We start from the raw sequence: 16,837 nt of genomic DNA on the forward strand, positions 1-16,837 counted from the left end.
CGTGGGGCTGGTTTGTGCTCGGGCAATAACTGCCAGCATATGTCCCGTTTTTTCTCCCTCCTCGTAATATGTCTGTTTTCGGAACCCATTTTTAGTTGCCGCCGTGTCTAGTACGTAATTATTAAGGGCCTCTTGAGCTTGTTTCCATAGGTTGAGTGCTGTTACTGTTTTCTCTTTTATATAGTTTTCTTCCGATTCTTTTAGTTTGTCACGTATTTTTTGTCCTCTATCTCTATGCCCCTTTTTCGCCTGCGTGATTTGTTGTATGTATACCCCCCTCATATATGCCTTCATTGCCTCCCAGCAGACCGTCATACTTGTGGTACCCTTATTTAGTGTAAAATATTCCTCTAGTGTCGTTTTCACTATTTCCTTGTTTAATATATTTAGCCAGTGCGAGTTCAGATTCCATCTCTTTTGGGGGTGACTATCGGTGTTGCTATGTTGTATGTCCAGGCGTAGTATGGAATGATCAGATACCATTCTTGGCAGATATTCTATCCGGGTTATATCTCTATATATCTGGATATTCCCTACCGCTAGGTCTATTCTAGATAAACATTGGTGTGTGGATGAGTAGCAGGAATATTGTTTGTGTGTGGGGTGCCGTGTTCTCCATATATCTATTAATGATATTTCTTTTATTAGTTTACCTAATGGTGTTAGGTTCCTTTCTTCGTTTACGCTTCCTGCCCTTAGTCTGTCCTGTGTAGGGTTAATGACCGAATTAAAGTCACCTATGATAAGGACTGGGATGTCCGGTTTGTCTGCTATGAATCCTATAACTTGCCGCATTGTCGTGTTATTGTATGGTGGCGGGATATATACTGAAGCTATAATGCATGTATAATTGTATATTCTGCAGTGTAGGCATATGAAGCGGCCTTCCGGATCGATTTTTCGTGATAGGCATTTAAACGGTATATTTCTATGAACCACTATGCTAACCCCCCTGGAGTACCTGGTGTGTGTGGAGTGGAAGCTCTGTCCCATCCCTCCTATTTTGAGTGTGTCCGTATTTTCTTTTGATAGGTGCGTCTCCTGCATACATATAATAGCCGGGCCTTGTTCCTTAATGACTTTCAGTATTGCTGATCGTTTTGTCTGGTCGCTCATACCTCTCACGTTCCACGATACGACCCTGATCTTACTACTCATTTTTTGGGTTTTTTGTTTTTCGCAGGATTATTTTCTGTGTGTTACCACCCCTTTTTGTTTTTGTGAGTGAGTCGCACTGGGAGGACCCCCGTCTCAATATTTGTGTCTCCCCCATGTCTCCCCGTATATGTGTATGTGTACTACTATTTGTTCTCCGCAATGGGCCTCTCCAGCAACATTTTGGTTTGGCCCCCCACATCCGCCAATACATACATTTATTCACCTTTGCAATGCAGATTTTCGTTATTTGCAGTATACTATTCAACCGTACAATTACATTAACATTTCTTCCCCTTATCCCTCCCTGAACCATTTTTCTATCGTTTAACCTTATCCCTTTTAACTGTATACTATCTAGTATTTCCCAACTATGCGAGAGAGAGACCAAACAACAAACATCCCCAACACATAACTCACTGATCCGTTGTCTCATCGGATCGGGGTACCAGTCCTCCATTCTCCTACGCGATGCATCCTGTCGTCCCAGGAGCTCCTTTCAAAAAATTTTCGGTTCCCTTTGTGTGAACATTTCTTTGGGTGCAGCCTCTTCATGGTGACTTGCGCGGCGATCTTCCCCTCCGGATCTGTTCTTCATTTTGATCTATCCAGTGACCTGCGTCTTTTGGGTTTTCGAAGAATTGTGTCGTACCCAGCGCCGCCACTCTCAGTTTAGCCGGGTACAACATCCCATAGGGCACTTGTAGGTTTCGCAGCCGTCTTTTTATTTCTATAAATGTTGCTCGCTTCTTTTGTATTTCCGTAGAGAAGTCTGGATAAAAGGAGATTTTCGCGCCGTTGTATTGAACTTCACCCTTTTCGCGGGCCTTTTGAAGTATGGTGTCACGGTCTCTATAGTGCAGCACTTTTATGAGTATCGGTCTGGCTGGAGCCCCCGGGGGGAGGGGTCGTGTCGGTACACGGTGGGCTCTTTCGACTGCAAACATCGCAGTTAGGGTGTTTCTTCCGAACAATTCGGGCAGCCATGTTTCGAAGAATTCTGCTGCGTTTCTTCCTTCCGTCTTTTCTGGGAGGCCCACAATTCTCACGTTGTTCCTTCTTGACCTATTTTCTAGGTCATCTACCTTGTTCTGTAGGTATTGTATGTCGTGCAGGTTTTTTCCCACGTCTCGCTGCATCGGCTGTATTGCGTCTTCTACGTCGCTTATACGTTGTTCAGTTTCTATCAGACGCTCTGATATTTTCCTCATATCTTGCCGTAGCAGGTTTACATTACTTTGCATCGCCCCCATCTGCATGTTAAGGTTGTTCAGTGACGCATTGCCTTTAGTAATTTCGCTGAAGATTTCTTTCAGCGTAGGTTCACTGGCACATCTATCGCCCTCCTGTCTTTGGTCTTTTTTGGCAGCATCTTCTGTACTTTGATAGGTGTCTCGTGTAGGGCTGTCTGACGTGTTTGCATATTTTGCGCTGTGCATGCAGATGTCTGGGCTGCTTGTACTGTTCATGCTGTCTCTTGCATGATGTTTTTCTGTGTTGGCACTGTTTGCATCATTATTATTGTGGTTGGTGTTGTGGGCATGATTTATGACTTCTTGCCTGTTTCCAGCAGAGTCTTGTACAGCATGTGGACTGCTTTGTTTGACTTTATCTTTGCTGTGTTTAACAGGCTCCGTTAGTGTATTTACTTTGTCTGCCCTCTCCTTGTCTCTCTCACTTTCTGTGTATGCTGTGCCGGTGACTTCCTCCTCCCCTCCTGCCCCCACCATCTCCGTGCTTCTCTGCAAACTCTCCTGCTCCCCTGTGTCTCCCTTTTGTTGCTTGGGGCTTATGGGGACTTCTTTACTGCCTCCCTCTTCCCTGGCATACCTTGCCAGTTTGCGTGCAGTGTCTGCACTATTTACACTGAGCCGCGGTATGAGTGTTCTCGGCTCCCTCCCGCCGGTGCCATCTTGCCTCTGCCGGCCACCGGCTTCTTCTGCTTTTCCCCGCTCCTTGCCTCGCACCATTATTGCTGCTGTCACTCGTTTCACCTCCGGAGCTTGCTGCTGTGCCTCCGCTACTGTTTGGCTGCTTTTCGCTGCCTCTGGGTCCCGTTTTCAGGATGGGATTGTCGGGTCTTTCAGGAGCTACACTGAGGTGCGACTTTCTACATCTCCGGCCAGGCTCCGCCCCCAGGTTTATTGTTTTTTTAATTTCAGGGGAAAGTTTTAAAAAAATGTTTTCACTTCAAAACAAAACCAAGAAATTCTTACCCGGCTTCACCACAACAGATTTGCGTCCCCGTTTAGCTGAGGATTTCTCGTCTTCTGTACTGATCAATTTCCGTTTACCAGACAGTGGACCCAGGGAGCTGCGGGGGCTCTCCAATCCTTTCCGGGTTGGTGTGGTGGTGGTAGCTGTAGCGGAGGTGGTTGGCGTGCTCGTCCCACTTATGTTACTTCTCCGCTTGCGCTTCCCTTCCACAAGATTATCTGAAAAAGACAACAAACTATCACACAAATTGTATACAGACCAAGGCAAAGGAGTCTGTAAAAAATGAAGAGCGGTGAGATTTATCAATAAACATGATTTAAATGAACAAGCTACAAAAATAAAAATGTGGCGCAAGTTCCCAACGTCACACGTCAGAATATAGCATCTAAGGAAGACCGGGTTCTAGCAGTGTCATTACCCCTCTCTTCTAGTAATTGGAGAGCCAATATTCGATATTGATATCTATTACTTTAACCCCTTATCGCTACATGCATTACTATTTTTTCCCATTTTTCAGTACATTATATGGTATATTAAATAGTAGCAATGAAAAATACAACTCGGCCTGCAAAAAACAAGCCCTCATACAGCAACATTAAAATGGCTAAATAAAAGTTATAATTTTTCAAAAATGGGGAGGAAAAAGCGGAAACAAGAAAGGGCTGTGTCCTTAAGGGGTTAAACAACAGTAATACTCAGTGAGTTAGCACAACTATATTTCACTATTTTATTGAGTGGATTGTGCACAAGTCTGAGGAGAACAAGATACTATTCACTAAGATTGAACTCTTGCATAGTTCTTGGCCTGACAATATGAACCATATTGACTGCAACAGAAAAAAAAAAGAAAATCCCCTGAAATGTTAGACGGCTAGACACACAAATCTTGCACGAATATGAAGCCAATTCTTTGGAAATACTAAAAATTGTGGCATGTCTTATCTTTGGGCGTTCCTTTGCATCACCCATTGTTTTCAATGGGGACGGCAAAGCATCACAAGGGGTGTGAGGTGCATGCAAGTGTGATGCGATGTGAGGTTTCCCACTGAAAACAATAGGAAACACTCTGCAATTCACATTGGCAAGTTTCACGGCCCAATATCGCATTCGTCTGTGTGAAATCAGCCTAAGGGTGAATTAAGATTTATTGCAGAAATATCAGAGTGTGAGAATCTATTCCATTCATCTGTCTGGCGTTGTGTCTGCTGCATGTGCAAACCCTAGTCCGATAAATGAAACGCAAAGCTATGCAACGCATCTACCATGTGCGATTTCTCGTCAGGCGTTAGCCACCTGGGATTTATCAGACCTTGCTATTATTGCATAAAGTATACACAGAAATTAGGCCCAATGTCCACGGGTGGATATTAATTATAAAATCCGCACGGGAGATCCACACCTCTTGCGGTCCATAGGGATGCATTTGAATCCGCACGGCAATTTAAAACATGCAGATAGGATTTTTTTTTGCAGCATGCTCCATTTTCCTGCGGATCCCGCAGAGACGGCTTCCATTGAAGTCAATGGAAGCTGCCCTACCGCAGCACACCCGCAGCTGTCACTGTGATCCTCGGGAAAGCAGGAGAATTAAAAACAAAAAAGAAAGCGCTGCACATGCGCCATGCTAAAAGAAGAAGATCCGGACGGCTCAGAGGAGACCCATGCTGGAATCGAAGAGGTAAGAAACGGTCTTTTCCTCTCAATGTCCGCGAGCATGCACGGATACCGCTGCGGGATTCAGCAGTGGCTTCCATGCGTGCAAGTGGACATGAGGCCTTAGACTTTTGCTTACAGTCGTGAGACTTCCATACACAGTTTTAGAATCTGTAGAGATTACCAGAAAATACATACCGAGACTTATGTCTGATCCCTTTGTTAATGGTGTAGTAGGTTCATATGGACCGAGTCCGAACTGCTCCCGCAACTTATTTCCTTGCTCTAGAGAAAGTATGACAGCCATTCTTTTGTACCATTTCCTCTGACCTTCCTTTTCAATACAGTAAAACAGTTCTTCAGAGTCTCTCTTGTGCGCCTTTACCACCCCTGAAAAACAAGCAGCAAATCAATACTACTATATCTTCACACACAGACTTTTTTTATTTCCTCAAACAAAATACAGCTGGACAACCCGACAGCAGAGAGAGGAAGGAGTAGTATCATAAAAGCATCCCACTTCTGGGCTACATACAAACAGCTCTGGAATACTAATTAGGCCGCCTGCAGATGGCTGGGGTCGGATCCGGCTGTGAGAATTCTTGCAGCAGGACCTGACTCGAGCCCCTGCCGAGCCCCGCACAGAAATAGAGCGATTTGTTTTCCGTGCGTGATTTCGCTCAGACAAATCGCAGCCGTCTGCATAGGATTGCGTTTTCTAACGCAATCCTATGGCAGATTCCATGGGCGGAAATTCTGCGGGAAAACTTCTTACAAAGGTCATCAAACCTAAAAAGAACCAGTATTCACCAGTTTTCTGCCCCGGTGATTCAGCGCTGCAGCTCTGGAAGTTCCCCACCAATCTCTGTATACATGCAGGCAGCACTTGCATTTCACACTGCTGGTGACCAGTGCAGCCAATCAGTGGCTGCAGCAGTCAAGTGCCCCTACCCCTGGCATTATGGCTCCCATCCCTGAGTGGCGATGCCAGTAGTAGTACCCCCGACTGGCTGCAATAGTCACATTCTGTCCACTTGTAAACAGAGACTGGCAGGAGGCTGTTGGACCTGCAGCACAAGATCAGTGAAGCAGAGAACGTGCAGTTTTTTTTTTTTAAAGCTGGTTAACCCCTTTAACACATTAAATGACTCAGTCAGTTAGTTGTTCAGGATTCTGTCCATTTCCCATACATACAGTGGATATAAAAGGTCTACACACCCGTTAAAATACCATGTTTTTGTCACATGCCAAAAGATGAAGGATTTCAGATGCATTTCCACCTTCAATGTGACCCAATACATGTACCATTCCATTAAAAAAAGAACTGAAATCAGTTTGAATAGAAAAAAAGGTAACAAAACTAAAATAGTGTGGTTGCATAAATATGCACACCCTAAAACTAATACAGTAAAACCTCTACTAGCATTGACATCTATACTAAGGACGATTTCAGGTAAGGCCATTTTTTTAGCCAAAATTTTGTCTCTAGTAACATTGGTTGCCTCTAATAACACCGATGTGTGCCGACCCACGTGACCTTGCTTCTGAACCCTTGTGATCTCCTGCTCAGTGTCTCCTCCTCCTCTTCCTGCTGCTAAAGCAACCCACCCTTCATCATCGGCGACGGGTAATACAGTACTGTACAATTGCAGTCCAATGTAACAGCACAGAGAACACAGTGATAACGCTAAGGACAGATAATGATGTCACCTGCAGTCCTATGTGACAGCACAGAAAACACAGTGATAACGCTGAGGACAGATGAGGTTGTAGATGTGACCTGCAGTGCTATGTAACACCACAGATAACACATAGTGACATGTTCAATAATATGTTAAATGTTCTTTTATTCTTTACAGCAGTGTTTTATATTCCATTGTTATTGTTTTTGGTATTAAATACCATATTTACTCTGCATTAAATGTGATTTGGTGTGTTTTTTGGAATGCCTAGAATGAATTAATTGGATTTACATTGATTCCTATGGATATAATTACCTTGAGTAGCAACGGTTTCAGGTGAAGCCAATTGTTTTCGGATGGATCACCAACGTTAGTAGAGGTTTTACTGTACTTTGTTGATGTACCCTTTGAATGCTTTCATAAAGTCAGTCTTTTTGGGTAGGTTTCTATCAGTATGGCATATCTTTACTTGGCAATCTTTGCCCATTCTTCCTTGTAAAAGCGCTTCAAATCTGTCAGATTGTGAGGGCATCTCGTGTGTAGCGCCTTCTTCAGGTCAACCCACAGATCTTCAATGGGATTCATGACTGGGCCATTCCAAGACATGGAGTTTTAACAAGGGTGTATATCCACTGTACCTAGCAGTTCTGTGTGCTCAATGACTCGGCATATACCCAGCACAAACTCACAAAGATGTCAATGTATGCGAAGTCTATCATATAATTATGACACATTGAAGCCTCGGTACAGGGCTTCCTGCTTACCTTTCCAGACAGAAAACCTCCCACACTAATTACATACCTGTATTACATAATATTGGAGTACTGTACATACCTGCGCTAAAATATTCATCCTCTGAGAGGGCTGTGACCTCTGTATCCAAAGGAATAGGGTCACACAATAAAATGTCTTTTCCTAGAACGTCACATTCATACCCATCATCAAACAGCAGTTTGTATTTGCCTCCTCCAACGTCTTGCGTAATTGTGCCTGAATAGAAATAGCCATTGGAGGACCACTTGGCCACAACCCTGAGCCCCACAAAACTACTGCCACTAGTGGAGTCCAGGCTTTCACTTGGAGTTTGATATGGGATTTCAGGAGAGTCACTGCGACACATAATGAGGGTTCCTGGGCTCGCTTTGTCACGGGCTTCTGGATGACCAATATTTATGCGGGTAAATGGTTCTTCATCTGGAATGGCAGCAGCAGTGGAATCCTCGCCATGTGCATGGGCTGCTGTGCCAGTTTCCCTGGAATAGTAATAAACATTGTACAGAAATCCACACTTTTTTTTTACTTTTTACATAAAAGTATTACTTTTGGGAGAAGTTGTACTTTTTGATGGCATCATTTTTGGGTATATATAATGTATTGCATAACTTTTGTAAAAAAATTTGTAGGGAGATTGGAGAAAAAAAAAGAAATTCTGCCATTTGTTTTTTGGATTCCATTTTTACGGCGTTCAGCATGCAGAATAAATAGTGTGATAACATTATTCTCTGAGTCAACACGATTCCGGCGATACCAAGTTTATACAGTTTTTTATGTTTTGCTATTTTTGTACATTTAAAACCTTTTTTTTTTCTTAATGGTTTGCTTTTGTGTCGCCACATTCAGAGAGGTGTGTTAATTTTATTTTTTTATTGCCAGAGCCCGAGAAGGCCTTGTTTTTTGCGGGATGAACTCCAGTCTTCATTTATCTAATTTTTGGGAACATGTAAAATTTTGATCGCTTTTTATTCCATTTTTTCTAGGGGCAAGGTTAACAAAATCTGTAATTCTGGCGTGTTTTTTTATTTTTCACTGCATTCTCTGAGCAGTATAAATAATATATTAAAGTAATTCTACAGGCCAGTATGATTATGCCAATACCAAATTGTAATAGTTTTTTTATTTTTTGCTATTTTTTTACACTTTAAAAAAAAATTTAAATGATTATTTTTTTTTTTATCGCTGCATTCCAAGACCTCTAGCATTTAAATTTTTTATCAACGGAGCTGTGTAAGGGTTTTTATTTTGCGGGATGAGTTGTACTTTTTATTAGTATCATTTGTTGATCCGTGCAGCATTTTGATGACTTTCTATTCTGTTTTTTGTATGGTGAGATAGGGTAAATTAGCTATTTTTGCCACATTTTAGATTTTTTTTTTCCATGTCGTGCACCCTGCAGATTAAATAATGTACTAACTTCCTTCTCTGGGTCATTACAAATGCAGGGATACCACATGTGTAATTTTGTTTTTTATTTTTTTACAAAGTAAAGGGGGAAAGGTAGGGTTTTGTCGGTTTTATTTTTTTAATAATTTTTTTACTTTTTTTAAAAACTTTTTTACATTTTTGTACCTTTAGGGGACTTGCATAATACTTTTTTTATTCTTCTAATACTCTGCAATGCTGAGGCGTAGCAAAGTATTAGACAGGCTATGACACTCAGACAAATTCTGAGCATCATAGCCTAATTTAGCTGGGAGATACGGCGGCTTTATTCAAGCCTCCGGGTGCTACAGAGACCCATCAGGACCCCCTGATTCTATTGCGGGGAGTCCGATGGTGACAGAGGGAGCCCCCTTCCTCTGTCAGCCCTTTACATGCTGCGGTCGCACAGACCGTGGCGTGTAAAGGGTTAAAAAGCAGAAATCGGAAATTTTCTCTATTCTCTGCTGTAAGAGCTGGTGCCTGGCTTTCATCTGACAGACGATCACCAGCTCTCCCTGCCACAGGGGACCATCGGCTGGCTTCTGACAAGCCAATGATCTCCATGGCAATGTGTAAATAGTGCAGGAGTTCAAAAAAAGAAGCCGGAAGTTTCCGGCAGATCAGTACTATCTTCCTGCTTCTTTTTTTAAAGGCCTGCACTGGTTCTCTGTGGAACTGTGCAGGCGGAACACAATGCCACAGTTTATGGCATTGTGTTCTGCACGGTCCCATAGTGAAACATAGCCTGGAAATCTTCCAGGCTATATCAATATGGGCAGTGGAGCTAGTCACGGAAAATGGGGTTTTACAGGGAGAATCATCTTAATTTATATAGAACCAACAAATTCTGCAGTACTTACAGAACAGGGAAGAACAGATATAAGAAACAAAAACCACGGTTACATGCAGAAATCAGTTGATGGAAACAGTAGGGGTGAGAGTCCTGCTCCAACGACCTTACATACTACAGATAATGGGGTGATACAGAAGGTATTTGTGCCGCTGACAGCATGCACCCACTCAGCTGATCGGTCGGGGTCCTAAGCAACTGACCCCAGCCGATCAACTATTGATGACGTATTCTGAAAATAGGTCATCAATAGCATTCTCCCTAGAAAACGCCTTTAAATATTGAAAAAATAAAACAAAAACAAACAAAAAAAAAGACCCATAATTGGTATCGCCACATACAACCCGTACTATAAAATATTACAGTAATTCATCCCACACAATAATGCTGTAAAAGAAAAAGCCAAAATAGCAGTTTCCTGATCATCTTGCTTCCCTAAAAAAGGATTAAAAATAATTAAATTCCAAGGTAGCTGGTATGGCTTTTGTGTAGCTGTGTACTATTGTGTAGGTACTAGATGCAACATTCTTCTATAAACACTACAATTAGAGCATTGTATTCGTGTTGTTATACCTGAGCACAATATTATGTTCAATTAAGAAAAAAAAAAACCTACAGCTAATAAAAGACAACACATATGGCTACTTAGTTGTAGTTCTCTAGCAAAATAGAAGAAGTGGATACCTGGATCCAGCTCCTCGAAAAGAAGGTCGTCCCCTCCTCCCTCTTCCACGGGGTGTAAGAGGTGCTTTGGCCCCTGGTCTGTTTCCAAGTGGTGCATCTGCATCATCCTCACTCACTTGCATCCCCGTTTGTCTTCCCAGTCGGTGTGATGACCCTGGCTGACTGGCCACTTTCCTTGGACTGCAAGAGAAATCATTTATGTTATGGCTCTACAATGAATTTGGACTGTAATTTCCGTTTGTATTACATCTCCTCAAAGCCATATGTCTGAGATATATATCAGTAGTCGCCTATGCATAATTCCTATGGCAATCTCCAAAGTGTGCCACTCTATAGCCATAGAGTGGCACACATCGCCCACGGGCCACGAGGTTAAAAAAAAGATTGCAAAATGTATTTGTGTGCCAGCCCATTATATAGGAAAACACAGTCTGTAACACTTTCCCTAACATTTTAAAAAGAGGAGTATGCCAACACATACCCTACAACCGAGCCCAAAAAGATACTGTTTTGACTTCAATCGGGTGAACGTGGACAAGCCTAGACTTGGTGTATTTATCGGTAGCTTTACCAGCATATATACCAAGTATATTCACATAAAGAAAGAAGCTTACCTTGTATACTTTGTCCACAGATCAATATATTTTACATACAAAATAACAAAACACATTTTCCTATATGTAGGTTTAAAGCTCTTCTACCCTTTTTGGGGGCAATCACTACACCACACAAGTACCTCAGTTTTCCAACATTTCCTCGACCGCTCGGTATGGCAAAGTCTCCAGCATCCAGCTGGCCACTTTTCCCTTTGCCTGCAGTTGATCTTGCTCGGTCAGAGCTGCTGCTAGTGCTCTGTCCAGCAGAAAGGCCGCTGCTTGCTCCACTAGACGTGCGCTGAAGACTTGACGCTTTGGATGATAAAGAACTAATATCTGCCAGATCTCCAGAAGTCAGAGAGGAGACCGCTGTCCTGGACGGCGACACTTCGTTTTCATATTCATGACATTCTATTACAGGCTCTTCTGCCTCCTAAAGGAAACATTTACAGAAAACAAGTTGTTAAATTTCTCAGTACTGTAGCCTAGAAGAGCTGCTGGGAGAGCGGATGGTCAAGATGCCAGGCCAACCGTAAGATGCCATAAGTTTCTCCTGTAAATATGCTACATTAGAGCACTAAAATATATACTTTTTGTGCACGTAATATACAGTGAACAGAACTCACTGACTTCAGTGGGTTGGTTCGCATGTAAGTATTTTTTCACACGTTTGATCACATGAAAAAAATACGCACCATGCCCTATATTGGTGCATACTATGCACTGCAATAGGCCATGGAAGGGAAGGAGTACCCAGGAAACCTATGTATTCACGGCCTATTTGCACAGCAACTCAATGGGCCCTTCTACATATATTTTAGCGTATGTAAATATGCAGTGTATTTGCAAGCACAAAAATCCGGAGCGGACGAAATACGCAAGCAAATTAAATTTTCGGTCAAAGAAATACAGACTGTTCCGTACAGTTTCAATTCAGTACTGCAGCTGTATGCGAAGTGCACAGTTCGGCTATTCACCTATGATACCATATGGCAATGAAGCAGGCCAATAGCAAGCCCTCATTAGAGAGACAGTGCATCCCACCCACCACAATACTGTATGTCACCATTTAGCTTTGTTCAGAGCCCCTGAATTTACACCCTTTTAGAAATACAGCTTGTTCTAAAAGCGCACTACTTTTGATTTACACAGTCAAAGCTTTAACAACTTCATGGTTGGACAATTTGTCAAATTTTGTCTTGGGATGAAAAAAAAATAAAAAGGGGGTTGTGTCCCCCTTGGCCTTAATCACATCCTAATTTGTATCCTCTCAATCAGTGTTCCTCATGCATACAAACATATGCACATAAGACGTCAAGTTATGGGATCCTTCATAGCAGATTAGACAACATAAGCCACAATATCTGAACGGCTGCTGACAATGTGCCGTCCTTAGGCCATGTGTATGTTACATTTCCACAAGTGACAAGCCAAAGAGGATGTGTGCACACAATTTACATCAGACGTATCAGCCAGAAATGATTTACCTCCACAACCTTGCGCTCCACTTCTGCACCATCGATGTAATACACATCTGTGATAACGCGAGTGACCACAGTACGTACTTCTCTAACTGTACGAACATGCCGATGAACACTACGGCCGGGAGGAGGGCGAGGTAGCTCAAAGTCATCCTCTTCCTTAACAGGGAAGAAAGTAATTGACAATTTTTTCAAGCTTTTTACTGCGGATTTACAACTTCTTCAATGTCAATTCAGCATCAGGTTCTTACAAACTTGTGGATTCCTTCACATCATTATCTGTACTGGAACTCTACCTTCACCAATCAGAAATACTGTAGATGAACTAGAAGGAATGTTCCTATATGTCTAGATAGTTCTATCCCGTAAAGCTGATAATACTTGGTAATCATTGGAGAAAACGCAACCAAACCTACCCATGGGACCTGCCAATGACTGTGTCAAACTGATTTTCACTGAGGGCCACATCAGTCTTATGATTACCTTCAAAGGGTCGATTGTAATTGTATGGTGACCCCCATAGTGGCCCCAGTAGTAATAGTGATTCCCATAGTGGCGTCAGTAGTAACAGTGACCTCCCATAGTGGCCCTAGTAGTAACAGTGACCCCCCCCCCACCCCACAGTGTCCCTAGTAGTAACAATGTTCCCCCAAGATACAGTGTCCCTATTAGTAACAGTGACCTCCCGCCTCAGCCCCCCATAGTGGCCCAGTAGAAAGTGTCCCCTATATTTGCCCTAGTAGTAATAATGACTCCCATAGTAGTCCCAGGGATGCTGCCAGACCAGAGGCCAATAGCAACCCCCCCCCCCCTTTTGGCTTCTGGCCGGGCAGCATCTCTATAGGCTTTACACTCACCCAGCCTGCAGCCTTGGTCTGGCAGAGGCTGATGCTTAGTATGTGACCGCTGACCTCAGTCACAGAATCTGCATTGCGTAGCCGGACCGGAGCTACAGGCGGGGCGAGTAGAGGCAGCGCCAGCCAGGATACAATGGGGTTGGAGCAGAACCATGCAAGAACAGAAAGCAAAAGAGCAAATTTAACTATATAGCCAACAGTTTTTCTGATGCCGATTGCAATTAATAGACATTTAAAAAGGGCGATCAGAATTAAAAAAAAAAAAAAAAAAAAAATGAAAACGTGGCTAGCCTGCTGTAAATACATAAATAAGGATATACTCCCCTTATGCAATCCTCCCATTCTGATGGTGCTGGTCCTCCAACGCTCTCTAAATCCTGCTGCAGCAACGATGTCCCAACAACAGAGATAGGAGACTGCTACAGCTAATCACTAGCTTGCTTTGGCCTCTGATTAACTACAGCAGTACCATGTGTCTGGTGTCTGGAGGTTATCACTACAGCAAACAGAATGTAGAGAGCAACGGAAAACCAGCATTGTCAAAATGGGAGTTGGAGGTTGGGTGTAAGGAGTATGCCCTTTTTTAGGTCTGTACAGCAGGCTGAGCACTTTTCACATTTTATATTCTATACATAGAACCCTTTTAAAAGGGATCCACTGCACAGTGCATAATGGTCTAGCCATAGGATAAGATGATAAATGTCTGATCACTGAGGACCCCACCGATCACTAGAATGCCGATTCTGCTGTTCTATTCAATGGCTATGGGACTGATAGAATTGGCATTAGCAGGAGAGAAAACGGTTGGAAGAACACCTCTAGACATAGGCATTATTAATGTAAATATAGATATTTCCTCCCTTAACTTGGTCCTTGGGATTTTCTTCAGGTACAAAAATATTGATGAATAATGTCACATAACTGATCTTGTGGTATTAGTAACTCCTCAAACTACATCAGACAAGGCTCACCAAACATTTATTTGCATGCCGAACAGTACAGCGTGTTACCTGACTGTGCACAGACTCGGTGTCATCGGTCTGTCCCTGCTTCTGTGCGGCTTCCGATTTTTCATTATGCTTGAATTCTTTTGGATTGTGTACGCCAGACCCTTCAGCAGCCTTTCTTGTTGGGCTAGACACAACGTCTGTCTGGGTTGCAGATGACACAACTAGAGATTTAGGTTCTACTACATTCACAGTTTGAACTTCTTTGTTTCTATGACCCAAAGGCAAATGTTCCTCTGCGTCCAACTGTCGGGTAGGAGATGGAGCGGATGTATTTTTCTTGTCTCGGTCAACCTCTTTTCCAACATCACGTTGACTTTCTTCTTGGTAATGTTCAGTTTCCATGGCCTCTGGATCACAGGATAAGTCCTGGACAGACCCTTCTGATGTAGACAGCTGATCTGTGACCTGCTCACTGCAGATCTCTTTCATGTTCTGAGAAGCAATAGAGGTTCCATCCTTTTCTTTGCTGGAAAACTGGAATGGGTTTTCCCTGCAAACAGCATGATGTCGATTATTAGCACTTTTTCAGTTACTCCTCTACAATGGCTTAAAGCATATTTCCATCCTTTCTACAACGGTTTCATGAATGTGTCTCCAGGTATAGATGAAATCTGTTACAGTGGCGATTAAATGTTAGTGAACCCTTCAGAATTATTTCTGCTTATATTTGACCTAAAACTATATGTCAGATTCTCACACAAGTCCTAAAAAATTTATAAAAGGGTAACCAAATCAAACAAGAGAGTCAAAAATATGAGACTTGGTTTATTTATTGAGGAAAATGATCCAATATCACATGACTGCGAGCGGCAAAAGTATGTGAAACTTTGCTTTCATTATCTGCTGTGAGATACGTTTGTGCAGCAATAACTGTATCTAAACGTTTCCAGTATTTGAGCATTGACTTGGAGGATTTTTAGCTCATTCCTCCGTATAAAACAGCCACAACTCTGTTATGTTGGTGGGTTTCCGCTTGCTTCAGGTCCTTCCACAACATTTTTATAGTATTAAAGGAGATGTCCCGAGGCAGCAAGTGGGTCTATACACTTCTGTATGGCCATAATAATGCACTTTGTAATGTACATTGTGCATTAATTATGAGCCATACAGAAGTTATAAAAAGTTTTATACTTACCTGATCCGTTGCTAGCGTCCTCGTCTCCATGGTGCCGACTAATTTTCGCCCTCCGATGGCCAAATTAGCCGCGCTTGCGCAGTCCGGGTCTTCTCCTCTTCTCTATGGGGCTCCGTGTAGCTCCGTGTAGCTCCGCCCCGTCACGTGCCGATTCCAGCCAATCAGGAGGCTGGAATCGGCAATGGACCGCACAGAAGCCCTGCGGTCCATGAAGACAGAGGATCCCGGCGGCCATCTTCAGCAGGTGAGTATGAAGACGCCGGACCGCCGGGATTCAGGTAAGCGCTGTGCGGGTGGTTTTTTTAACCCCTGCATCGGGGTTGTCTCGCGCCGAACGGGGGGGGGGTTTAAAAAAAAAAAAAACCCGTTTCGGCGCGGGACATCTCCTTTAAGGTCAGGATTGTGTCTCAGCCATTCCCAAACTTTAACTCTATTCTTCTTTAACAACTTTTTTGTAAAATTACTTGTGTGCTTTGGTACTGCCTGGACCACATTCTCTTAAGGTTCAGCTTACGGACAGATGTGCTGACATTTTTCTTTAGAATTTGCCACCATAATCAGAATTCATTGTTCATTCATCAATGAAGGCAAACAGTCCTGGCCCAGATGCAGCAAGACAGGCTCAAACCATGATACTACCACGACTGTGTTTCATACATGGTCTGAGGTTTTTAAGCTGTAATGGAGTTTTCTTTTTTTTCCCCTCTTTCTCCAAACATAACGCTTCTCTTTTAAGGCAGAAAGCTCTATTTTGACCTCATTCATCCACCAAACATTGTTCCATTAACCTTCCAGCTTGTCCAGATGATCTTTCGCAAACTCCAGACAGTCAGCAGTGTTCTTTTGGGAGAGCAGCGACTTTCTCCTTGCAATCCAGCCATGCACACCATTGTTGTTCAGAGTCCTCCGCTTTGCTTTCCGTGTGATCTTTGTTCGTTGAATACCCTGAAGAAGGTAATGCTGGTCTTGAATTTCCTCCATTTGTACACAATTGATCTGACTGTCAATTGGTGGAGTCCAAACTGTTTAAGATGGTTTTGAAATGTTTTCCATCCTGATTAGCAACAGCAACTCTTCCGAGGTTTACAGAAATCTCTTATTTGTGCCATGAAACATTTATACAAACGTGAGCTAGACTTTGATGGGTCCTTGTTCTTTAAATAAAACAGGTCGCCCATTCACACTTGATTGATATCCCATTGATTGAAAACACCTGACTAATTTCATCTTCAAATTACCTGCTAATGCTAAAGGTTCACACATTTATGCCACTCACAGACATGCGATATTGGATCATTTTGCTCAATAAATAAAATGT

The 16,837-nt window shown here is 42.8% G+C and overlaps 1 protein-coding gene across 8 annotated transcripts in view; it reads right to left on the reverse strand.

Moving 5' to 3' along the window:
* Nucleotides 1–16,837, reverse strand: part of TP53BP1 (tumor protein p53 binding protein 1) — a 99,223-nt gene that overhangs the window by 16,961 nt on the left and 65,425 nt on the right. For all 8 annotated transcript variants that reach the window (XM_066592696.1, XM_066592702.1, XM_066592698.1 and 5 more), the window contains 7 exons: nt 14,385–14,874; nt 12,524–12,676; nt 11,177–11,469; nt 10,441–10,620; nt 7,542–7,960; nt 5,224–5,415; nt 3,372–3,590 (listed from right to left, as the gene is read on the reverse strand). In XM_066592696.1, coding sequence (XP_066448793.1) covers nt 3,372–3,590; nt 5,224–5,415; nt 7,542–7,960; nt 10,441–10,620; nt 11,177–11,469; nt 12,524–12,676; nt 14,385–14,874 — 1,946 coding nt within the window. The remainder of the gene's footprint in view (nt 1–3,371; nt 3,591–5,223; nt 5,416–7,541; nt 7,961–10,440; nt 10,621–11,176; nt 11,470–12,523; nt 12,677–14,384; nt 14,875–16,837) is intronic.

The sequence above is a fragment of the Eleutherodactylus coqui genome, chromosome 2, assembly GCF_035609145.1.
Source record: "Eleutherodactylus coqui strain aEleCoq1 chromosome 2, aEleCoq1.hap1, whole genome shotgun sequence".
NCBI lineage: Eukaryota > Metazoa > Chordata > Amphibia > Anura > Eleutherodactylidae > Eleutherodactylus > Eleutherodactylus coqui.